Source organism: Vigna unguiculata, chromosome 7 (assembly GCF_037176805.1).
Source record: "Vigna unguiculata cultivar grain cowpea cultivar isolate G323 ecotype 2 chromosome 7, ASM3717680v1, whole genome shotgun sequence".
Lineage (NCBI taxonomy): Eukaryota > Viridiplantae > Streptophyta > Magnoliopsida > Fabales > Fabaceae > Vigna > Vigna unguiculata.
The window spans coordinates 32,276,966-32,300,648 of NC_140798.1; the positions used below are offsets into that span (position 1 = coordinate 32,276,966).

At 34.3% G+C, this 23,683-nt stretch overlaps 2 protein-coding genes across 5 annotated transcripts; both read right to left on the reverse strand.

The window, feature by feature from the left end:
- Positions 1–7,870: 7,870 nt before the first annotated feature.
- LOC114191328 (uncharacterized) lies at positions 7,871–13,314 on the reverse strand. Of its 4 annotated transcripts, none has more exons than XM_085675909.1 (3): positions 13,168–13,314; positions 10,705–13,037; positions 7,871–8,442 (listed from the first exon to the last, which is right to left on the reverse strand). In XM_085675909.1, exon 2 carries the CDS (start codon positions 12,814–12,816, stop codon positions 10,951–10,953), a length of 1,866 nt encoding a protein of 621 aa, XP_085532035.1. In that variant the 5' UTR covers positions 12,817–13,037; positions 13,168–13,314; the 3' UTR covers positions 7,871–8,442; positions 10,705–10,950. The 4 variants fall into 4 exon arrangements, with proteins under 4 accessions (XP_085532035.1, XP_085532034.1, XP_085532033.1 ...); XM_085675908.1 differs by having other exon boundaries at positions 10,705–10,970; positions 11,094–13,299; XM_085675907.1 differs by having other exon boundaries at positions 7,871–8,428; positions 10,705–13,297.
- A 3,462-nt stretch (positions 13,315–16,776) lies between these two features.
- On the reverse strand, positions 16,777–21,591 carry LOC114190919 (uncharacterized). Its single transcript, XM_028079997.2, has 3 exons — positions 21,155–21,591; positions 18,154–20,257; positions 16,777–18,068 (listed from the first exon to the last, which is right to left on the reverse strand). The coding sequence occupies exons 1-3, from the start codon at positions 21,435–21,437 to the stop codon at positions 17,885–17,887; spliced, it is 2,571 nt and encodes an 856-aa protein (XP_027935798.2). The 5' UTR covers positions 21,438–21,591; the 3' UTR covers positions 16,777–17,884.
- Between the last annotated feature and the right edge of the window lie 2,092 nt (positions 21,592–23,683).

The window sequence follows — 23,683 nt, forward strand, 5'->3', positions numbered from 1 at the left end:
TATTAAAAAAAATTAAAATTTCACGGCTTGACACGTGTCATGTACGGATACGGTGTTAACTTCAACTTAACGGATATGATCAAATTGAATCTTTTAAAATAATTTAAGGACTAAATTGAACCAACAAATAACAAGACCAAATTGAACCAAACCAAAAAAATAAAGAACTAAATAATTACACTTTCTTTAAATTCATGAACACCGACACAATAAGTCATGTGTGTTATTTTAAAGCAATTTGCTCATTTGCATTTCTTCTTTAATTCATCCAATAATAGTTTGCTCATTCATATCCAATTTATCCAAAAGCATCTCTTTCATTCACGTTTCTTTCTTTGTTTCGGTTCAATTTGAAATTATTTCTATTTTCAATAAGCTTACTTAAAAATTAAAAATTATAAAATTATGAATATTACTTCTTCTAAAAAATAGACTTATAAAAATTATTATTTCTACTAATTTAATTATATAAAAATAAAGATTAAAATTCTCATGCAGACAACCTCACAAACCCACAAATCATACAAATTAATTCATATTTTTTTATGCAGGATGACCAACCCAACTTGTTATTTGCGAGCCAAAATGGGAGAGGCCAACTCAAATTGTCATCCCTAATTATGTTTTAACTATCGATGAAAAGAATCTAAAATCATCAAGGTTGCCGCTAGCTAGTACTTTGCTTAATACTAGCACTTTTGAGACCATTAGGTTGCAGCAAGAAGCATAAAATAACTTGGACAAAGCATGACATGTATATATTGTAAAACTACAGTAAATATTTTAAGTAAAGTCATAAAAATCACAAGTCATTCCACATCTTACCAAGTAAACCTTGGCAAATAAACCAATCTAATATCTATCCATCTCCTTCTCTTGAAAGAATTGTGAGTGTTCCATTGCTGCAAGACTAGGTGCTGAATGAACAATCCTTGATGGATGGAGCAGCACTCATGATGTTAAGCGTTAAATCTCCTAATCACTTAGAGATTAAACAAAATCCTAAATTTCCCCTCCAATGTAGTAGAGTGCCAACCAAGGTATCAATCCTAGGAAACTCCAACTTTAATAGCTAAATTGTGTTATGGTATCCATGAAAACTAAAACAAATATTGGGGGAAAATACAGAAGATGCTATCTACTCTAACACAATGCAATAAACTCCGAAAAAAAAAACTAAAAGCAACGCAAACAGAGGTGCAAAGCTGTAACAGGTTTACGTGACAGGTCAAAGATGAAACATGCTCAAATCAATACTTGAATGATGATAGAATGATGTAATATGATGAATGAATATGTAAAACACCACGGAAATATGAATGGATGCTCTGGGTCTTAAATATATCTAAAACAATGCAGAAACGTCAAACCCAAAACTATTTGTCAAAAGTACTGAATGAAAACCTAACTTTAACTAGGATTTTGATGAAATGCATGTGAGAATCAAAACTGTGTTTTATGCAAAACTAATGCATGGAACATATTTCAATGACTGTTAAAATGCAATGAAAGTATTCAAAACTGTCAAAACACTCAGAAATCTCAATTTCACACTTCAAATCAATATTTGGCAGCAAACGGGCTAAACTAGTTCATCAGTATTTTTTACACCAGATGTGATATGCATAAAATGGGTCCTGAGATGATATGTGATGCATGAATTCATGATATGAACATATAAAAAAATCTAAAACAATGTAGAACTATGAATTACCAAACTATTTGATGAAAATTTTACAAGAAACCCTAATATGCACAATGTATTCAACAAAATGCCTAAAAGAACTAACAATGTGATTTATACAATGCAGATGATTGGAACAAGTTTAGATCACTAAAATAATGCATGATATGAATACAGAAATATTAACTATTCAAAATCCACAAAATCACGCTCTAAACCAGATTTGGCAGCCAATGCAGGGTGTATCATCATTGCAGGAAAATTAACAGCAAAGGGTCTAGTTTGGTCTGTGATGCTAAATGTATTTCTATGCTATGCTATGAATGTAAACATGATATAAATATGCAAACAAGTCTAAAACAAAGCTAACTGAACAATTTAATTGAGAATTAACAGAAAGAGTGAGTGCAGACCAAAACTACTAAAATTAACCAACTAGGAAACCTAACTATAGGGTAAGAACAGGAAAATGAGAATTAGAACTCTAATTAGATGTATAGACATGAATATAATATGGAAACAATCATGAAACAGTGATTAGAAATGAAAGTAAAGAACAGAAACTAAAAATCATCATTCAAACCCAAGATAGAACTATTGGCATAAGATGTAACAAACATAACTACCAAAACTGGAAAAAATAAAGATCTGAGACTGAACTGGAAACTAACTATCAGAACAAGTTTAAAATGATTAAAATGCAATGTTGAAAGTGGGATTAAACTCGAAAGCAATTGCAGAAAGTAAATCATATGTAAAACTGGAAATCAAAGAAAGCAACATGAAGATAGTAGCATAAACAGATAAAAGCTGTCTAAACCAGAATTTCAAAATTGAATTAATGTTCACTAGGATTCACTCATGCTAACTAAGGGTTAATTCTGACTTCTTGGAATTTAATTGGTCACACTATACTCACTAGAACATCAGCATGAATCCGTAGCTGAGTCTAGTTAAATGCAAGAGTGAGACCCAAATGTTCATCAATAAAACTTGAATTTGAACGTAATGCATTGAAATATAAACAGGAAATGGGAAATGATTTAAACTCAGAAATTAATGACAAGAGGTAAGAAATCTGTAAAAATGCAAAGGAAAATAAAATTGCATGAAAAACAGAATTGGATTGTATAGACCTGGTTCAGAATTACAAGTACAATGAAGTTTGCTTGTCTTTGCACACATTGTACTCTAAGACAGCCAGTAGCTCCAACGCAAATGCTCTCCCAAACTCAGAACTACTCTACAGAAACTGTAGTGTAAACTATACTACTGGAAATATTATAAACCCTACTAAGAAAGCCATATTGTAAACAAGTTTCTACATGAACACCCAAGCCTTTATATTGGCTGAATGTGAAGTCCAAAACTGAAAAGGGAAAAGACAAACTGGTTGCACAGGTCATGATTACACTAAGCTCAGACTAACTTCCTTGACTGCTTTTACAGGTTACTCCAGTTACAAGTTGTTGAGAATAAAGAAAATAGGGATTGAGATTAATCTCCCTTGTGTATAAACCACACATAGGGTAATCTATTTATAATAGAGAGAGGTACAAGTAAAAAGAGTAACTGAAAATAAAAAGATTAAATAGAAGATATGTTTGATATTGTGGTTATCAATATCTAACAATATCTTAATAATATCAAACAATATCTAACACTCCCCCTCAAGCTGGAGCATACAAATCGTATGTGCCAAGCTTGCTACAAATATAATCAATTCTAGGCCCCCGTAAAGACTTAGTAAAAATATCTGCTAACTGATCACTTGAGTTAACAAATTCAGTCTTGATGTCTCCAGACAAAACCTTTTCTCGAATGAAATGACAATCAATCTCAATGTGTTTGGTCCTCTCATGAAAGACAGGATTAGAGCTAATATGAAGAGCAGCTTGATTGTCACACACAAGTGTCATTTGAGTAACATCTCCAAATTGTAACTCTTGAAGCAATTGCTTGAGCCAAACAAGTTCACAGGCAGCTGAGGCCATAGCTCTATATTCTGCTTCTGCACTGGATCTTGCTACAACACTCTGTTTCTTACTTTTCCACGAGATCAAGTTACCACCAATGGAGACACAATACCCAGATGTAGATCTTCTATCAGAAGGAGATCCTGCCCAATCAGCATCTGAATAGCAAACAACTCTTGAATGGTTATTAGAACCATATAACAATCCTTTTCCAGGAGATCTTTTAATATACTTCAAGATATGAATGACTGCATTCCAATGATCTTCACATGGGGAATTAAGAAATTGGCTTACCACACTGACTGCAAAAGAAATGTCAGGACGAGTAACGGTAAGATAATTTAATTTTCCAACTAATCTTCTATACTGCTCAGGATCAGATATAGGCTCCCCCTGATTTGGTAGAAGTTTAGTATTGGGATCCATGGGTGTATCAACAGACTTTGAACTCACCAACCCAGTTTCCTCCAGAATATCCATGGCATACTTTCTTTGAGATATAACAATACCATCATTGGACTGTGCCACCTCAATACCCAAGAAATATCTGAGTTTGCCAAGATCTTTTGTCTGAAAATGGTGACAGATATGTTGTTTCAACTGAGAGATGCCATGGTTGTTACTCCCTGTAAGAACGATGTCATCAACATATACTATCAAGTAAACACATCTAGCACTCGAGTGTTGATAAAAAACAGAATGATCTGTTTCACACCGAGTCATACCAAATTGTTGAACAACATTGCTAAACTTTCCAAACCAGGCCCTAGGAGATTGTTTTAGGCCATATAGTGATTTGCGAAGACGACATACCATCCCAGAAGACTCCCCCTGAGCAACAAACCCTGGAGGTTGCTCCATACAGATTTCTTCTTGCAAATCACCATTGAGGAAAGCATTTTTAACATCCAGTTGATAAAGAGGCCATTGTTGAAGAGCAGCCATGGCGATAAATAAACGAACAGAAGCCATCTTTGCCACGGGGGAAAAAGTATCGCCATAATCCAAACCAAAAATTTGAGTATAACCTTTGGCCACAAGACGAGCTTTGAGGCGATCAATAGTACCATCAGGTCCAACTTTGATAGCAAACACCCACCTGCAACCAACAACAGATTTTCCAGACGGTAACGGGACCAGATCCCAAGTTCCACTGTTATGAAGAGCATTTAGTTCATCTGTCATGGCCTGACGCCAACCAGGATGGGCTAAAGCTTCACGAACAGTTTTTGGAATGGTCACAGAAGAAAGAGAGGAAAGACATGTATAAAAAGGTAATGACAAGCGATGATAACGCAAAGCAATATAATGGGGAGAGGGATTACGGGTAGAACGCATACCTTTTCGGAGGACAATGGGAAGGTCAGACTCAGGTGTCAGAGCCGGAGTAGACAGAGCAGTTGGCACTTGAGTGGAGTCACATGGTGGTAGTTGTGATCGGTTTCGGCGACTATAAACCTGAAGAGGTGGTGGAGAAGCGGACTGTGGAGCAGGAACCGATGGTGACGAAGACACAGTAAGAGGGTCACAAACAAGGGGAACATTAAACGTATGAGAAGAGGTGTCAGAACTAGATGGAGGTAGAGGTGAAGTTTGACTCTTAAAATAAAGGGAGAACTCATCAAAGGTGACATCTGCAGACACAAAATAACGATTAAGAAAAGGAGAAAAACATTTGTATCCTTTTTGTGATCTTGTAAACCCTAAGAAAACACACTTATGTGATCTAGGAGAAAGCTTGTCAAGACCAGGACTGAAATTATGAACAAAACATGTAGACCCGAAAACTCTTAGAGGTAAGGGATGAAGAGGGTCATGAGGAAATAAAATGGAATGAGGGATGTTATTCTTTAAAACCGAAGAAGGCGTGCGATTAGTAAAATAACATGCAGTAAGAATAGCATCACCCCAAAAATGTTCAGGAACCGCTCCATGAATTAAAAGAGTGCGAGTGGTTTCAATAAGATGTCTATTTTTACGTTCAGCTACACCATTTTGTTGAGGGGTATAAGCACAAGAAGTTTGATGCAGAATACCGTGAGAAGCCATAAATTGTTTAAAAGAATGAGAAAGATATTCATGGCCATTATCACTACGCAAAACTCGAATAAAAACACCGAACTGAGTTTTAATTTCATGAAAAAAAGATTGAAAGATATGAAATAATTCCGAACGATGTTTCATTAAAAATAACCAAGTACATCTAGAATAATCATCAATGAAAATAATAAAATATTGAAAACCTAAAGTAGACTTAACGCGGCTAGGACCCCAAATGTCAGAGTGAACCAATGCAAAAGGGGATGAAGCACCACGTGTGACACTACGAGGAAAGGAAGTACGACTATGTTTGCCTAATTGGCATGACTCACACACCAAATGAGATAATTTGGACAAGGCAGGGACAAGCTGCTGTAACTTAGCAAGGCTTGGATGACCTAACTGAGCATGAAGAAGAGAGGGAGACTCCATAACTGCACCAACTTGTGTAGAAGGACGGAGATGATAAAGACCATGAGACTCACATCCTGTGCCAATCACCTGTTTCGAACTCCGGTCCTGTAAACACACAGAATTGTGGGTAAAAGAAACAACACAATCAAGAGAACGAGTTAGACGACTGATGGACAACAGGTTAAAAGGAGACCCAGGGACATAAAGAACATTATCAATGGTTAAAGAAGGAAAAAGTTTAACAGTGCCAACACCATGAGATGAGACTCTAGAACCATCAGCCAGTGTAACAGAAGGTAAATGATTAGGAGAGGATAAAGAAGAGAACAAAGATTTGTTACCAGTAATATGATCAGTGGCTCCTGAATCAAACACCCAAGGACCAAGAGAAGAAGATCGAGTCAGACCAACAAAAGATGTACATGTGTGAGCGATAGATGCAGTGGAACTAGAAGACTCATGATCCTTATACCATTTGAGAAATTTGTTGAACATAGCAGGTGTATCAGGTGAAACAGAAGGAGGATCCCCAGTAGAGGAAGGTGGGGAAAGGTTGGTCTGAACAGCTGCAGCAGAGCGAGGAGGACGTCCATGCAATGCATAACACCGGTCAATCTTGTGACCTGGCTTGCCACAATGTTCACACTCATGTAATGCATAACACTTGTCAATCTTGTGACCGAGCTTGCCACAGTGGTCACACTTAGGACGCCCTTTTCCCTGTTTGCGAGGGTGAGTCCGGTCATCACGATGAGATACCAATGCAGAAGAATCATCAACAAAAGCAGGTGTATCAGTGTTAGGTTGTTCTGGTACACGCAAAAGAGTAGAGCATGTTGAAGTTAAGGTGGGGACAACCGGGGAACCCAAAATTTGATCACGAATATGTGAATATTTATCAGCAAGTCCGTGTAATGCTCCGAGCATGAAGAACTTTGAGCATTGTTCGATCTCCGTGGCAGGGTCGGGGGAAGGAGGCAATAATTTATTGAATTCATGAAATAGAGCATGAATTTTGCCCATATAATCAGTCATAGAGTCTTGATGTTTAGAGGAAATAAGCGTTGCAAATTTAGAACAAACACCATAGAGACGTTGAGTATCATTGGTGTATAATAACTTGGCATGCTCCCAGATTTGAGCACACGTTTCGTAGGAACGAAAAAGTTGCTTTAACGAAGGATCAAGAGTACCCTTAAGAACCACACATAATTGAGCATCAATGGTTTCCCAACGGTCGTTCTCAGCAGGAGTGAGAGTAGATGCTTTCGGGGCAAGATGATCAAGATACCTCTGACTCTTAAGCCATAAGCAGACGTCTGATGACCATGTGGCATAATTATGGCCAGTTAACTTGTCAATGGATAAGTGTACATTAACATAGTTAGTGTAGATGGACGGGTCAGACACACTAGAAGAGTTTTCAGAATGGGAAGAGGCAGCGGAAGACGCCATGGAGGAGGCACGGCTTCAAGGTTGCCGGTCAGAATTGGCACTCCAGCAACAGAGGTCCGATGGCGAAGGTTCGACGAAGGTCCGGCAAGGTCCGGCGAAGGTCCGGCGAAGGTCCGGCGAAGGTCCGGCGAAGATCCGGCGGAGGTCCGTCGAAGATCCGGCAAAAGTCCGGCGAAGGTCCGGCAAAAGTCCGGCGATGGTCCGGCGGTGGTCCGGCGGCGACAGAGGCAGAGGCAACGACAACGAAAAGAAAAGATACCTTAAGCTCTGGATACCATGTTGAGAATAAAGAAAATAGGGATTGAGATTAATCTCCCTTGTGTATAAACCACACATAGGGTAATCTATTTATAATAGAGAGAGGTACAAGTAAAAAGAGTAACTGAAAATAAAAAGATTAAATAGAAGATATTGTTTGATATTGTGGTTATCAATATCTAACAATATCTTAATAATATCAAACAATATCTAACACAAGTCTTCAGGTCAACTAACTTTTCCAGCTCCAAAGAATCAGCTACATGTTAACTGGTTGTCCTAGGTTGCTTTAGTTGAAGCTAATCTGCCCACTCCACTTCCAACAGGCTGCAGCAAGTAGCCCTCACTGGTTAGACAGGTTACACGTCCAGGTACAGTCCTTCTTCACTTGGCAGGTTCAGCTCCCAACCAATCAGCTCTTAAGTGACGTTGACAGTCTTCCAGGTTCCATTTTCAGCTTTTCCAGGCAGGTGTAGTAGGTTACTTCCAGCTCCCACTCTTCATAAGTGACCTTTGACAGCAGGTCATCACTGGTTCAGCTTTTGGCTACAGCAGGTCATTTTATTAACTGAATTGTTCACTGCACTAATTTTCAGAGCACCTAAAATCCACAAGCTGAAAAGTTATACAAGAATTATTAAGCACATAAAAACTAAATTCTATGCTGCACTAAAAATCAAAGGCTATAAGTACAAACTAAACTGATATATGCCGATAAAAAATAAATAAATAAAAAACTAAACTAGGCTATTTACAAACACTATAAATCCAACAAATGAAAAAATAAACTAAAAATATGCTTAAAAACACCTTATTGACACATTTTCACAAAAACACTAATTTTTAAAAGAAAATCTGAAAATCAATTAAAACTAAGAAACACTCAAAAGAAGTGCTTTTAACAATGAAAACCATGGCAAAATAGGAACTTAACATACCCCCCACACTACCTTTGCACTCCTAGGAAACACAGGAAACTCAAAAAAGAAACTAAAAAGCAATTTACAGATTTGATTTGAATACTCATCTCACTACTTAGCTGCTACTGTTATGCACAAAAAGAAGTACCAAACAAAGCACCAAGATTTCCAACTGGGCTGAAAACAGGTCAAGCAAGTCAAGCAAAGTAATATTCATTTAAAAATCAGTTTAGATCACAAGTCAGTGTATATCTCATCCTCTCATGTGTATCAGGTTAGTGATTATCTCTCAACATATCACACCATGAATCTGGCACCAGCACATTCTCAAACAGCCTCTAACATCCACTACTCATTATCAACACAACTCAAGATCAATAGGACTTTAATCAAGCTTGTAACGAGGCCAAGATAGAGGGTAAGATATGGAAATGGATTCAAAGCTAAAGCACTAAAGAGGAGTGAAGGAGCAATGGGAAGAAATCTGGAAAAATTAAGTCTAAAATCATGCTCTAAAAAATTCACAGATTCAGCCATCACTTTCTTTCATTTTTTCTTTTCATTCTTTTTCAGCTTTTCTCTTTTGAAACTTAGCACATATTTTTTTTCTTTTTTCTCAGCTAATCTTTCTTTCTCAAGCCACTTTCAAATTGATATCATTGTTACAGCAAATTCCCCCACACTTAAATTTTACCAAAATCCCCCAAAACAGTTCCAAAGCCTCTTCACAGCTCAATAGTAAGGTATGAAATGACATGGTTTTTCTGGTCTAAGGGCTTCAAATGAGTAGGTCAATAACAAAAACAGTTCAAACAGGCTCAAATATTGGGTTTGATGGGAAAAATTGCAAGGTAGGCTTTATTTGGTCAAGTGGCTACAGAAACAACAATGGCCTATATCACATCAAGAGTTGCAATTGAAAACAAGCTATGTCAACTAAAGTCAATTCAAGTTATGCCAAGCACTAGAAATCATGAGTGCATCACACACAAGAAGGAAACAATATGGCTCAAGTCTGACAAGGTTAAATCTGCCAAACTGATCTAGAACTGAAGTTATCATGAAAAATCTACTCTACTATCAATGAATGACTGCATCAAACAATTTGGAATCTCTGAACTTTGAAAATTGGCAATGTAACACTATGCTTCACAAGAAAACAGCTAAGGTAATAAAAATAAGGCTCAAACAAACTGAAAAAAGTTTTTGAAACAGGAAAAGTTCAAAACTAAAAGCTACTACTCAGATCAGCAAAAGAATTATCTAAATAAGTCTAAATAAAAAACAGAAAAAGAAACTCAAAAGAATCAAAATACTCAAAACCTCAAAATGCACGTGTTAACTCAAGTCAGGACAAGAAATAAAAAACTGGTTAGTCAAACTGTTAGCTAAACAATAGCAAAATTCAGGTTAGTGAACTGATCAACTCAGCAAAAAGGATTAGTGAAACTAAAAAGGGTTAGCCAAAACTGACCAAGTTAGCAAAAAAGAGTTAACAAAACTGGTTAGCAAAACTCAAAACTGCATATTTAAACAAAATACTACTACTAGAATATCAAAACAAAGCTAGTTACCCTCTAAAAACAGCAAATAATACTCAAAAATAGCAAGAAAAATTTGAAGTAGCAAGTAAGACTTGAAATAGAAAAATAGACTCAAAACAGCATATAAGACTCAAAAACAGCAGTACTGCACTTATTCTACTTCCAAAAACAGCAAATGGTTAAAATATGGCTAAAAACAAAGCAATCAAGAGAGTGAAACAGCAAAAAGAAAATCAGCAGAAAAGCAAAAATGAAACCACTCCCCCCACACTTAATCACACATTATCCTCAATGTGTAAGGGGAGCAATCTGGAAACAGCAAAGACAGTACAGAATTAAGCATAAAATGCAGAAAGAAAATTGTTCTGAGGCAATGAAAAAGAAAAAGAAAAAGTGGAATGAAAACTCTGAACCTGAAGTGCACTAGTCTTCCACCACTGGTTCTGTCATGTCCTTGGATTTCTCACTGCTGGCTGAGCAGGAACTGCGCCAGATTTTTTGCAGCACCAACTCATTCACATCAATAGCTAGCTGACCAATCCTGAATGGTAGCTTCTATGGATGTCTCTTATTTCACTTGCTCGTGTGGTGCAAAAGTTTGTGGTCTGAACTGTTGAAATTGACTAGGATTAAGATTCTTTTTGCAGAATGCTGAAGTATCATGTATCCCCAAGGCCTTCTGCAAGAATATTGCTAACAGAATCTAGTGAGGCAGAATCATCAAACAACATTGCTTGACTCATTGCTTCTCTAACATCAGATCCAATCAATAGATTATGAGTGGTTGCATCAGGAACCCAACCTTTTTCTAACATTGAGTCTAGTAATCGACGGGCCTCGTGTTCCCTACCCTCTTTCAACAGGCCGGCTATCAGTAAGCCATACATTGCTGAATTCAAAATGTCACCACCTGAAATTCTATCAATTGCACTAGAAATCATAGATAACTGAGAATGATTGGCCATGAATGACAGTTGATCAAATAGTTGGTCTGGATCAGGTATTAGACCTTCATTGATCATTGTATTGAAAAATAAAACACATTCCTTTATTTTATTTTGTTTACTCATACTTTGAATAAGAATACAATATACTTTCAGGTCAAGATTGCTGCCCACCATCAACATTTGTGAGAAGAATGCTAACATATCTTCTGCCCTCCTTGATCTTAACAACTCCTGCATGATAGCAGTGTGTGTGGCAATACAGCAAGAAATAGCACAAAAATAAGCTAATTGCCAAAGTCTTATGGCTTCTTTGATCTGTCCAGAGTTACATACACATTTTATCAATTTGTAGAAGGCCAAGGAGTGAAGAGAGCATCTCTTCATTGACATATAGTGAAACACTTCCATGGCATCTTCAGACTGTTTGATGTCACAGAGACCACCAACTAGTTCAGAATACGAGGCAAAATCTAAAATCCAGCATCTGGCGCAAATTTGATGAAAGAGTTTCATTGCTTCTTCATACTTGCCCAATCTACAGTTGCCAACTACAAGAGCAGAATACGTTGCACAGTCAAGAATAACAAATGACTTTATCATCCTGCCAAGAAGTGTATATGCCTTCTTGATGTCTTCATTCTCACAAAACCATCTAATGAGAATGTTCCAAGATTGACAATCTGCAATGTGTCTCTCAGATATTCTCTCCAGCAGAACATTTGCTGCCAGAATTTCACCAGCATTACAGCAACCTTCAAGCAATATATTGAAGGGAGCAGTTTCATGAACTTGTCTATTTTCTAAAAACACTATAGCCTCCTTAATTTTCCCTAATTCACAAAAACAATTCATTATATCAACAAGAACATAATGTTTTGGTGGCATACCACTGTCTATCATCTCATTTATGAGGGCAACAGCAGAATCCAACTGCAAGTTGTTGCAAAAACACCTTACTAGAACCTCATAAATGAAAGAATCTGACTCCAAATCAGAATCTTTCACCATTTTAAACAACTTCACAGCCTCCTCTATTTTATTTTCTCTGCAAAACAGAGGTATTATGCAGGTATGAAAACTCAAATCTGGTTGACATTGAACTTTGAACATTTGTTCTAAAATAATAGCAGCTTCATCCACTCGACCATTTTCAATGAGACCCTTCACAAGAATCTCGAAAGTCTTACTATTTGGATTGCACCCTTTATTTTTCATTCTCCTAAATTGATCCAAAGCTAAGTCAATCTGATTGGTGGCAGACAATGCCTCCATCAAACAATTCAAAGTATCAACTGTGGGTAACACACATGCCTTCACCATCTCTTTATAAACAAACAACGCCTTTTGAAATTCTCTACCCTTTCCTCCCACAAGAGCACCCAATAAAGCATTAAAAGCTTCAATGGGCAGTCTATACCCACCCAAATTCATGTTCACTAAGACTGTAATAGCTTCTTCAATCCTACAATGCTCCACAAATGTGTGAACCAAGGTCACAAGGGCTTCTTCAGTACCAGGGCACCTATCCTTGGCCATGTTTTCACAAAAATCCCTCATTTCCACAATTTTCCCGGCCATGCCCAGTTTCAAAATTATCCTATAATATGTGTTCGAAGTGTGGTGAAAACTCTTTTGCCTTGAAGCCCATTTGAATATCCTAACCGCTGAGTTCAAATCATTTGTACGGTCCAAGACCCGGATTAAGTTGTCAGGGGCAAGCTTATTTCTCAAAAAGTTGAGATTTTGATCAAATTCAGACGAATCCTTGAGTTTAACAATCTCAGGGGTTTCTGAAATATCTGCAATACAGCTTGAAGAGAAATAAACCCATCTGAGGAATCGAGTAGGATATGCCGAAGATGGAAGCTTTATTGCCATGGAACAAAGTCAAAGAATAATTGAAGAGAAGGGAAAAATTGAAACCCTCACCTGAGAAGGATATTTGTCGTCAATCATGCATGGGGTAAAATTTCAGAAAGTGGGAGTTCACTATGTTCTCAAGGAAACAACAACACAAAAACACAGCAAATTGTGCCATTCTAAAAGTTTTATTTTTCAAAATAAGTCTATGATGATTTAGGTCTTCCTGGTTGATTACGCTTAAATTTTGGAGTTTTTCTAAAATATTAGTGTGATTATAAGTAAGTTTTTTATAACAATAACAATATGGTCTTAATTAAAAAAAAAAACAGAAATAAGTTAGGCTAATAACTTTTGATTAAACTTTTTTTGAATTTTCAATTTAAGTCTTTAATAGATGAAAAATAAAGTAAAAATAAAATGAAAAAATTAGTATAATATTTTCATTGATGTGTTTACACTTCTAACCAGTAGAAATGGTTGTTTCACCCAAAAGTATTAAATAGTTTCTTGTTATTTGCATATGTCATCAAATGTTTACTGAATTGTTGAGTTTGCGCAAAACAAATATGCTAAATGGCTTCTTTTTTTTAATTTCTCATACCAAAGCGTTTTTTTTTTCTTTTCTTAGTTGTTTTAGAAAGTAAATTTTCAAATTTTATTGTGCAATTATGTTTAAAAATATAAAATCAAAATACAATAAATAAATGTTTAAATTAGTCCCTGAAAAGCTGAAACAGTGTGTAATAGGTGTGAAAAAGTTTGTATATGAATTCTTGGATGATTCATTTTTATTATATATGTTATTTCGTTAATAAGACTTTTAATAAAGTATAAAATACACAAAAGAAGTGTAATGAGTAAATATCTAAGCTGATATTTAAGGGTGGGGTAGTGAAAAATGGAGATTTTCAAAAAATTTCATGCAAATGAGTTTTTGAATCATTCATCTTTTCACTTATAAGCCAATATAGCAGTAGAATTATTAAGAGTACTTCATCTTAGTTTTGTATTTGGCTCTTGTGTGGTTTTCATGATGATATGTATTACAGAGTTAAAAAAATTAATTAATCAACTCTCATTATCTTCGTCATAACCAACACTACCTTTCATTCTCAAATTTTCCTTTATTTTTCTTTGAAAATTTTTAATTCAGATCTTTTCACATTTTTTTAGACATTTTCATTATATTTATTCTTAATTGATGTGATTAGTTTATTTGACTTAATCTTTTAAAGATTTTTTTTCTGTATAAAATGAAACTTGTGTTTATTATTTTTCAAACGGTTAAATATGTTTTTGTCTCTTAAGTTTTAGTAAATTTTGGAATTAGTTCATCTTTGAAATTTTATACCAATTTAGTCTTTTAGAAATGCATGAATATAGTCATTTTTACACATTTTTGTTAAATTTATTTGACATTTTAAATGCCTTTTATGATAATATTTGAGTTAATATTGAAGCGAAGATGTGTCAAAAGGTATAAACAATTCAAATTCAAATATTATTATGAAATGCATTTGAAAAGTGAGGTAAACTAAACAAAATTTGATTAAAAAGACTAAATTCATGTATTTTTAAAGATGAAGGACTGAATTGATATAAAGTTTCGAAAAGTGACTAATTCCAAATTTTACTGAAACTTCAGTAAAAAAAACATATTTAATTATTTTTCAAATTGTAAGATAATTTGTTGATACATTGTATATGGTATAGCAATTAATACAATAGTTTTTTATTTTTCATAACATTTTATCTTTAAAAAAGTATAGGTATTTTCCGTTTATTATATAAAAAATAACATTTCATATGTTCACCTCAAATATTGATCTTTAAAAAGAAAGGAAGGTACTAATTATATAATGTTTGAATATTAATGTTTTTTCTGGTGTTGTGGACCAATTGTAAAGTTTATTGAACTCATTGGACTTTGATGGACATTATTTTTCAAACTAGACCACTAAACTTTTGACTCATGGTGTTTGATTGAACCAAGTTTTATCAAAACTTGTAAGCATATAATTGTAAAATTGTTAATTTGTATGGTCATAAGTTTTGATAAAAATCTATAGAATCAATGAACTTGAACTTGATGTTTGGTAAAAGATAGATTAAGTTGAAATTAACTATGTTTTTTTTCCAATTTCTTTTTGGTACGAAGTTGAAGCTTAGCAAACCTGCACTCAAATTTTGTTATGTGTCCAAAAGAAGTTTTACACTCATAATATAATACAAGGATTTTTGAAAAATTAACAAGTTGACTGTGATTTTAATCCTTAAAATTGTAGTTTTTTGTCTTTTTTGTAATCCTAAAATTTAAGAAAACGATTATAGTTTATGATATTAACTTTTGATAATTAGTTAACAGTGACACCTGAGAATTATTTTATAATTATAAAATTATAAAATTTAAATTTACACAATGACAACTATAAAAATGATTAAACAAGTAAAATATAATTTTGCTAAGAATTTTGAACATTTATTACAAACTCAATTAAAAAATAGAAATTTTTTAAATTTATTGAGAATTAAAAACTTAATTAGGTATTAACAAATTTTTAAGAGTTTTATAAAAACTTTGTTTCATCCATGGTTATGGCATCACCGTTCAAGTGCTTTGTGAAAATTGAAAATAGGACATCGCCTTAATTTATCCTCATTATAATTACAATAAAAAAACTTAAACTTACTTTATATTTAGACAAGAAGTTTCAATAAATTAAAATACTTAATAATTAAATTACTTATAATCAAATTTTATTTATTTTTTAAATAATTAATTTAAATAAAATAATTAAAATATTTTAATTTTAATTATTTTGTATTTAAATAAAATAATTTAAATTTTATTTTAGAAAAAAACTAAACTATATTTTAAATCTAACTTAACTTCATTTAACCTAACTAAATTTAATCTAAATCGATTCGATCTAAATCAACACTTATTTATTTTTAATATTTTTTGGTTTGAATGTTTCACAATATATTTTCGAAGCTAAAAAATACTTTATGAAACACTGCACCCAAATATTCTTTTTTATATCGGAAATATCTTCAAATAATCGGAATTTATATTCAGGAATATATTTCCAAAAGAAAATACGTTCGGAAATACTTAATTCAGAGTGTATAAAAAACATATCTTCTCATAATAGAATAGTGAATCAGGAATATGTTTCCGAACTGAATTTCTCCCTTAAGATTGAGTGTCCACCTCACTTCCGTCATCTTCTTCCTACATCCATCAACACCGGCAGCATCTTCTTCCTCCATCCATCACCATGGGTAGCGTCTCCAAAGCAAAAAGAACAGGGTACACAAAAACTCATCCAACTTCTTCTACCACCATGCATGTTTCTTCTCCCCCAACACGTTACATATCTGTCTTCACGTACACTTCCGCCATCACCAACGCCTATGCCGCTACAGATCCCTGAATGAACTCTTCTACTCATTATCTAAATCATGGAGAAGACCAAGCAAAAATATGGATGGAGAAGTAGTTTAGAGAAATGGAGAAGGGCAAAGAAAAAAAATGGATGGAGGCAAATGGAGGTGCAGTGCGGCGCTGAATGAAGAAAGAAAGAACTGCACACTTCTAAAATAATTAAGGTTTTTAATATATTTTAATAAAGGGTAAAGTAGAAATTTTAGATTTTAGGGAACCGCAGAAGAAGCAACCGTATAAATATTGGACTAGACAAACATTTTGATGCCACAATCAGAACTGACCTAAAAGCAAACAAAAAAATAAAAAAGTTTATAATAATAAGACTTCATCAACTATACAAACTTCTCAGAAAGCATACATTCAGATAGACATGATATACTGTGTTTAGGCACAAGGTTCCCACCATTAAAAGAAAATGGAAGGCAGAAGGAGCATAGACCTATTCCCACCAGAATGGCCAAAATTCCCAATTATTATTTGAGAAATATGCCAAAAGGCAACTCCAAGTAAAGCATGAACATTAAAAATCACAACCCCACAAGCACCATCAAAGCATTTTGGTTCCACGATCGTCTATCATTTCCAAAAACTCCATGTAGTGATTTGATCATAGTGAAAATCCTCCAGAAAAAATGCCCTGTGCATGTGTCCATATGGTATTTTATTTTGGTCGGCGGTCAATATAGTAAATCATGACCTTCAAGGATAACCAGTAAACAATATAGCAGTTTCTGAATTGCATTCCACATATTCCCTGAACAATAAAATGATTTGATAAACCATGGTGATACACCAACACAGTAGATTCACGTTGCTTGCCTGAAACTCCAAAAACTTCCAGCAATGCATAGTTTGGTCATTATCCTGGACCGCTACTTAAGACTTAAGAGGCATAAGTCAAAGGATCCACAGTTCGGTTCAACAAGTCAATATCCAAACAAAATATGTGTAAAAACATAAGTAGAAGCCAAAGTTTTGAGGAGGGCATATTGGTTACAAGATAGATCCACTGTGATGTATATAAGAAACCAGTGGCTGAGAATTTGTAACCTTAGCAACCAGAAGAGACTTTAGGGTTTGTATGTTTGGAGTTTCATTTATAGTCCAAAAGTTACTTTTGCTTTGCCCCTTCAACAGAACTAAAGAACCTTACGATTAATCATATCTGTAAGCTATAGCATCCAATGTACTTGGATACCGCAACTCACTATTACTAACTGCCTTTTATTAGCAGTAGAAAGAGATGTTTATTCAGATAATTCCTGATGTCCTAATCAAACTGGCTGCTAATATATTTAGTAACTTTTTCATTTTGCCGACATGCTTTTGGAGTTATTCGCATGCTATGACCTCTGAATCAGATTTCTCTGCTAGGGTGATGTTAACTGGTTGCCAGCCCAATTGTTGATGCACAATCCATTTTTTATAGGAAATCGCCAAACTCAAAATCTGTAGGACATCACCCAAAGCATGATCTTTCAAGCACATATTCTTAATCACAATACCTGCTTCGTACCTGGGGAAAAGACAAAATATAAACATATAATGAGAAGCAGAAAATTTTCAGAAGCTGAAAATAAACTAAATTATAGTATCCTTACTTGCACTGAGTATTCATTATTGCCAATCTTCCAGGAGAAGTAGCTAGAAATTTTTTAATTTTTTTCCACGTCTCTTTTGAGTGCTTCTTAGGATTACCACCTAGAGTGCATACACACTTCCAAACTTGATCATTCTTACCAACAAACAACTGCAAAGCACCTACATTCTGCTCCACTACCATCTGCTGCTCAACAGCCATCTCCAGAGCCTTCTTGACATCTGTATTGCGATGCTTGGGATCTCCAAATCGAATACAATCTGTTATATTTGACTCAGTTGGCTTAATTTTTTCAGTTTTCAGTGTGTCCAAGGCAAGTAAAACAACCCCTATAAGATCTTGGACGTACTCAGAAGATTCAGGAGTTTCTGAAGATCCCCACGTACCATTATCAGGAAGATTATTATCACCCACAGTTGCTGATGATGAAGGTTGGTGTTCTGGACCATGTGCATGGCCATTATACAAATTTTGTGTGTTCTGTGTCATCTTCCCATTTGGTTCATCAATAGATTTAACAGGATTTGGAGAATTACTGTAAGAACTCCATTTCAAGTCCCCGTTCAATTGATTAACAGGGTACGGATCATGAGCATTACTAAGATATCCAGAAATATTACCAATATCTGGTCCTGCAGAGAAGCTGGGCCCACCAGTCCCAGGCGGCACTACTGAAGTTGCAAAACTTGGTGAATTTAGAGAAAATGTTTTGCTTAGTGAAAATGGAGGCTCCAAAGGAAAATTATTTGATCTTAATGGTTGTGAAAGTGGATTTTCATGATTGCCTTGTAGATTACCATTATTGAGCCAAATTTGATCAGGATTGCCACAAATAAAATTTGGTGTAGAACCACCTGGGGGAACATTATGGGTATAATTGCCGGGTGGAGAAATATTTATATTCTCATAATTTTCTTGAAATCCAACTGGAGCCTCGATGACCTTGGGTCCATTTGCTTTATTTGACTTTCTCCCATTCGTCTTCCCATGACGTCTACCAGGCTTATTCTGATTTCCTGTATGAACTTCTGAATGGGATTCCACATACTGTGGTATCTGAAAGGCCTTATGGACTGGACTTTGTACCGAATCAGGAGACGATTGGATGTCATTATTACCAACTTGTGATTCATTTGCTTTATTTGACTTTCTCCCATTCGTCTTCCCATGACGTCTACCAGGCTTATTCTGATTTCCTGTATGAACTTCTGAATGGGATTCCACATACTGTGGTATCTGAAAGGCCTTATGGACTGGACTTTGTACCGAATCAGGAGACGATTGGATGTCATTATTACCAACTTGTGATTCATTTGCTTTATTTGACTTTCTCCCATTCGTCTTCCCATGACGTCTACCAGGCTTATTCTGATTTCCTGTATGAACTTCTGAATGGGATTCCACATACTGTGGTATCTGAAAGGCCTTATGGACTGGACTTTGTACCGAATCAGGAGACGATTGGATGTCATTATTACCAACTTGTGATTCATTTGCTTTATTTGACTTTCTCCCATTCGTCTTCCCATGACGTCTACCAGGCTTATTCTGATTTCCTGTATGAACTTCTGAATGGGATTCCACATACTGTGGTATCTGAAAGGCCTTATGGACTGGACTTTGTACCGAATCAGGAGACGATTGGATGTCATTATTACCAACTTGTGATTCATTTGCTTTATTTGACTTTCTCCCATTCGTCTTCCCATGACGTCTACCAGGCTTATTCTGATTTCCTGTATGAACTTCTGAATGGGATTCCACATACTGTGGTATCTGAAAGGCCTTATGGACTGGACTTTGTACCGAATCAGGAGACGATTGGACGTCATTATTACCAACTTGTGATTCACCTTTCGTAAAGGGAGGTCCTCCAGCCAAGAGACTAGTCCAAAGCCACACACTCTTAGCAGCTGCTACCAGGGGTGCAGAAGCTTTCTGTGGTTGTGCAAGAAGAATATTATACCTCCTCAACCGCAACTGATGAAGAGCATTGGAGAAGTCTCTATCACCAGATATTAATAAGTAATTAGCAGGTGCAGGATTGTCCACCGCCCAGAACAGCATGTCAACAAGAATCTTTTTATCACTTGCATCTTTAACACCTGGCAGCAAAAATATGAAAATACAAATTACACGAAATCATAATTTGAAGTTTTCCATTATCAGGAAAGCAGATAGATTTGCAACAAACTATCCCGAGAGGCTCATAACAAGGTATGTCAACAGAGAAGACTAAACAAATCAGTAAACTCATTGACAACCCCTTATCATGATCATTACAAGTTGATTGTCATCCCATAGGCTCATAACATGATAAAAAGGTACTTCAACAGAAAACACTAACAAATACGTAAACTCATTAACAACCCCTTATGCTCATTTTAAATAGATTGTCATCCAAGAGGCTTTTCCAACTCCATCTTTAAGGTCTTGTTTGGTAGCAAGAAAATATTAGTTGTTTGATAGGATCCACTGGAACAATTCCCCTTTATTTCTTACTATTTCCATTCTTTCTTTCTTTCTTTCTTTTTTTATTTCTATCTCCTTTTATTTCTTTTGGACTCTACCAAGATTATCCTAAAAGACTAGCATGATTAAAGACCAAGAAAATCAAACAAACTAACAAGACAGAGGATTCAAGTAGTGTTAGTTATGAGCGAAAGTACAGTGTCAAAGTCTTCTGTCATTTATTTATTATAATATAGCTTTTAATTGATCTGAGTTAAAAGGAGTCGTTTGATCATGGAATCTAGTACTGTACAAGGTCCGTTCAAGGCTAGGTTACTGGATACACCACAGCAATGCATCCTTCTTCCTGGACGGAGTAGGCAAGTCATAAAATCGATGATGACGAGGATGAGTAGTACACAAGCATTAAAAAAAACCCTATGATAAGAAGTTAGTCTAGGTTCTGATAAGCTTGAAATTCAATATCAATCATTTTGAAGGAATTGAACAGAATAGTTTGGGGGGTTGGAAAGAGAGAAAGAACGGATTACCAGCGGGGACATGGTTGAGGGAGATGCCGGTGCTGGAGAGGGCATGCTGGACGGAGGCAGTGATGCTAGTGGTGTCGCCGTAAGCAGAGATAGAAACGGGGCCGCAATAATTCATCCGAATGAGGGCGGAGCTTATGTTCTGCGCGATGGCGTGGGGATCACACCCTTTCGGCACTTGGCAGTTCTCTATGTCCCACCAAACCGACGTTTTGGCCAACGAGTACTGTGCCTCCGCAAGCGCCATCCCCGCTCCACCTTCGATGTGGGACATAGTATTTCTCATTTTCGTTATTTTTCATTCACCATTACCCTCTTTCTTAACTCTGTCTCTAAAAGAACTCATTTTGATGACGCGTAAAGTTCGTGTCTTTACTTTTCAGTGACCGTTTTCTTATACCAGTCTCCTTAATTGTTCTTTAAGCTTCTTTTTGGTGACAATAGGAAGAAGGGATGCGCATAATCTTGAAATGAAAATAAAAAATAAAAAATGAGAGCTAGGGGTGTGATTGGATATGAAAAGAGAAAATACAAAATAAAAGAGATCATTATAATACATGTTTTTTAACTTTTTTTTCTTTCTCTATTTTCATTATGTTTCTTAAGAGTATATATACTTACATAAATAAGACCAAAACGTAAGTATTTTTTAGATATATTAAAAGACATATTTTAAGAATTTGTAATTTATATTTCATAAATTATTTTAACCAATAATTTTTTTAAATTTATTATTATTGTTTATATTTTAATATATTTTTTATTATTTGTAGTTTTATTTTATTTATCATTATTTATTTCAATATTAAAAACATAATCAATTAATACAACATTTTTAATATTTATTGAATTATTTTAAATTGTTATACAGTTTTGTTCTTGCACGAAACATAGTTTTTTGGAATTTAATCTTTTTTTCTTTCGATTTGAAATAACTCTGAACTACTATTTGTATTTAAAAAAATTTAGTTGTGCTTATATTTTTTTTATGATTGACTGAAGTTTTTTTTTTTTTTTAAATGAGGGAATAATTTTGTATTTTTTCAACATTTTTCAAAATTTTTCATTCTTCAACCTAAATGGTCAATATTATAAATTTTTTTGTTCATTGTTGTGCTTCGAACACTTTGTTTTGTAGTTTTGTTAATGAGGGAGGATCACAACGTGTAATATTTTACAAGAATGGTATATATAAAAGACGGATCTATGACTTGTTAAAAAGGTCTATAATTCGTTATAAGTCGACTATTTACTTTCGATTAGGCGATTGATTTAGGTTATTTTCTCCTTGTTAGAATGTCGATCAAGAAATATTGATAGAAACAAAGGGTTGAAGCAAATCAATAAGGAGAACAAAGCAACAACCATCATAGAGATTTAATGGATATTAACTGCTCAAGATCCATTGATTCTAAATCTTCTAGGAGTAGTTTTTAGAATAATTTTATCTATTTAGATCTCAAATTCAAAATCTTGTAATTGTTCAGATTTATATTATATTATACAAGTAACTATGGAAAAATACATACATTCTAAGAAACGCACAAATAAGACAAATGGCTAATATAATGTTAATGATTACAATTTGGGTCACTGCTTCCATTAATTTTTGTTACAAATTTCTTTAATTTTCTTGATAATTTATTTCTTACAATTTACTTTATTATTATTATTATTATTATTTCATTACTATTTGTGTAATCCTCATAACCACAGTAGTATTTTGGATTTTACCACTTTTATATTTCATCAATTGTTACTGTGTTTTCATCTCCATTGTTACTTAGAAAGAAGAAAAAAACAAAGATACAAATACAAATTGTCTTATACATGAAATTATCATTGAAGTCCAAATGAAAATGAGATTAAATTCATTCAATGTATGGGTAAAATTAGTTCACAAAATTAGTGATTTGTACATCAAATTGATTTTCTTAGTCGAAACTAACGCAAGACACCCTAATTAGATTGAAAAACAAGTATTTATTAGTCTGGTTACATCGAGTAAATTTAATAATAAATAATAATAAAAAATTGATCGAAACTAAATCCTAAAAAAAAAATACTAAAATATAAAATAAAAATGATGACAATGAAATTTTTTTCAACTCGTTGTTTATATATATATATATATATATATATATATATATATATATATATATATTTATTTATTTATTTATTTATTTTCAGTGAGTTATAATTTTTAATACAAATATTTAGTTAATATTAGTGTAATACCAAGATGCTTTGAAATTTATTAGTTCAATAGATTAGGATGTAATTTATATTAAAAGTATTATGAACTCAAAAAAAATCTCTTATTTTTCTATTCAGCCTAAATTAGAAAAATAACATTCAGAATTTATTTATTTCACTGTCATCTATTTGTAGCAAATGAAAAAAAAAAGGTTAGAAAACATTTTCTTTTCTATTTTTGAAAGCATTATTTCTTCTCTTTTTTTTAACATAATACCACCATTCTTCTTTCTCGCATTTCCATATTAATAAATAACCCTTCAATTTAATATATGA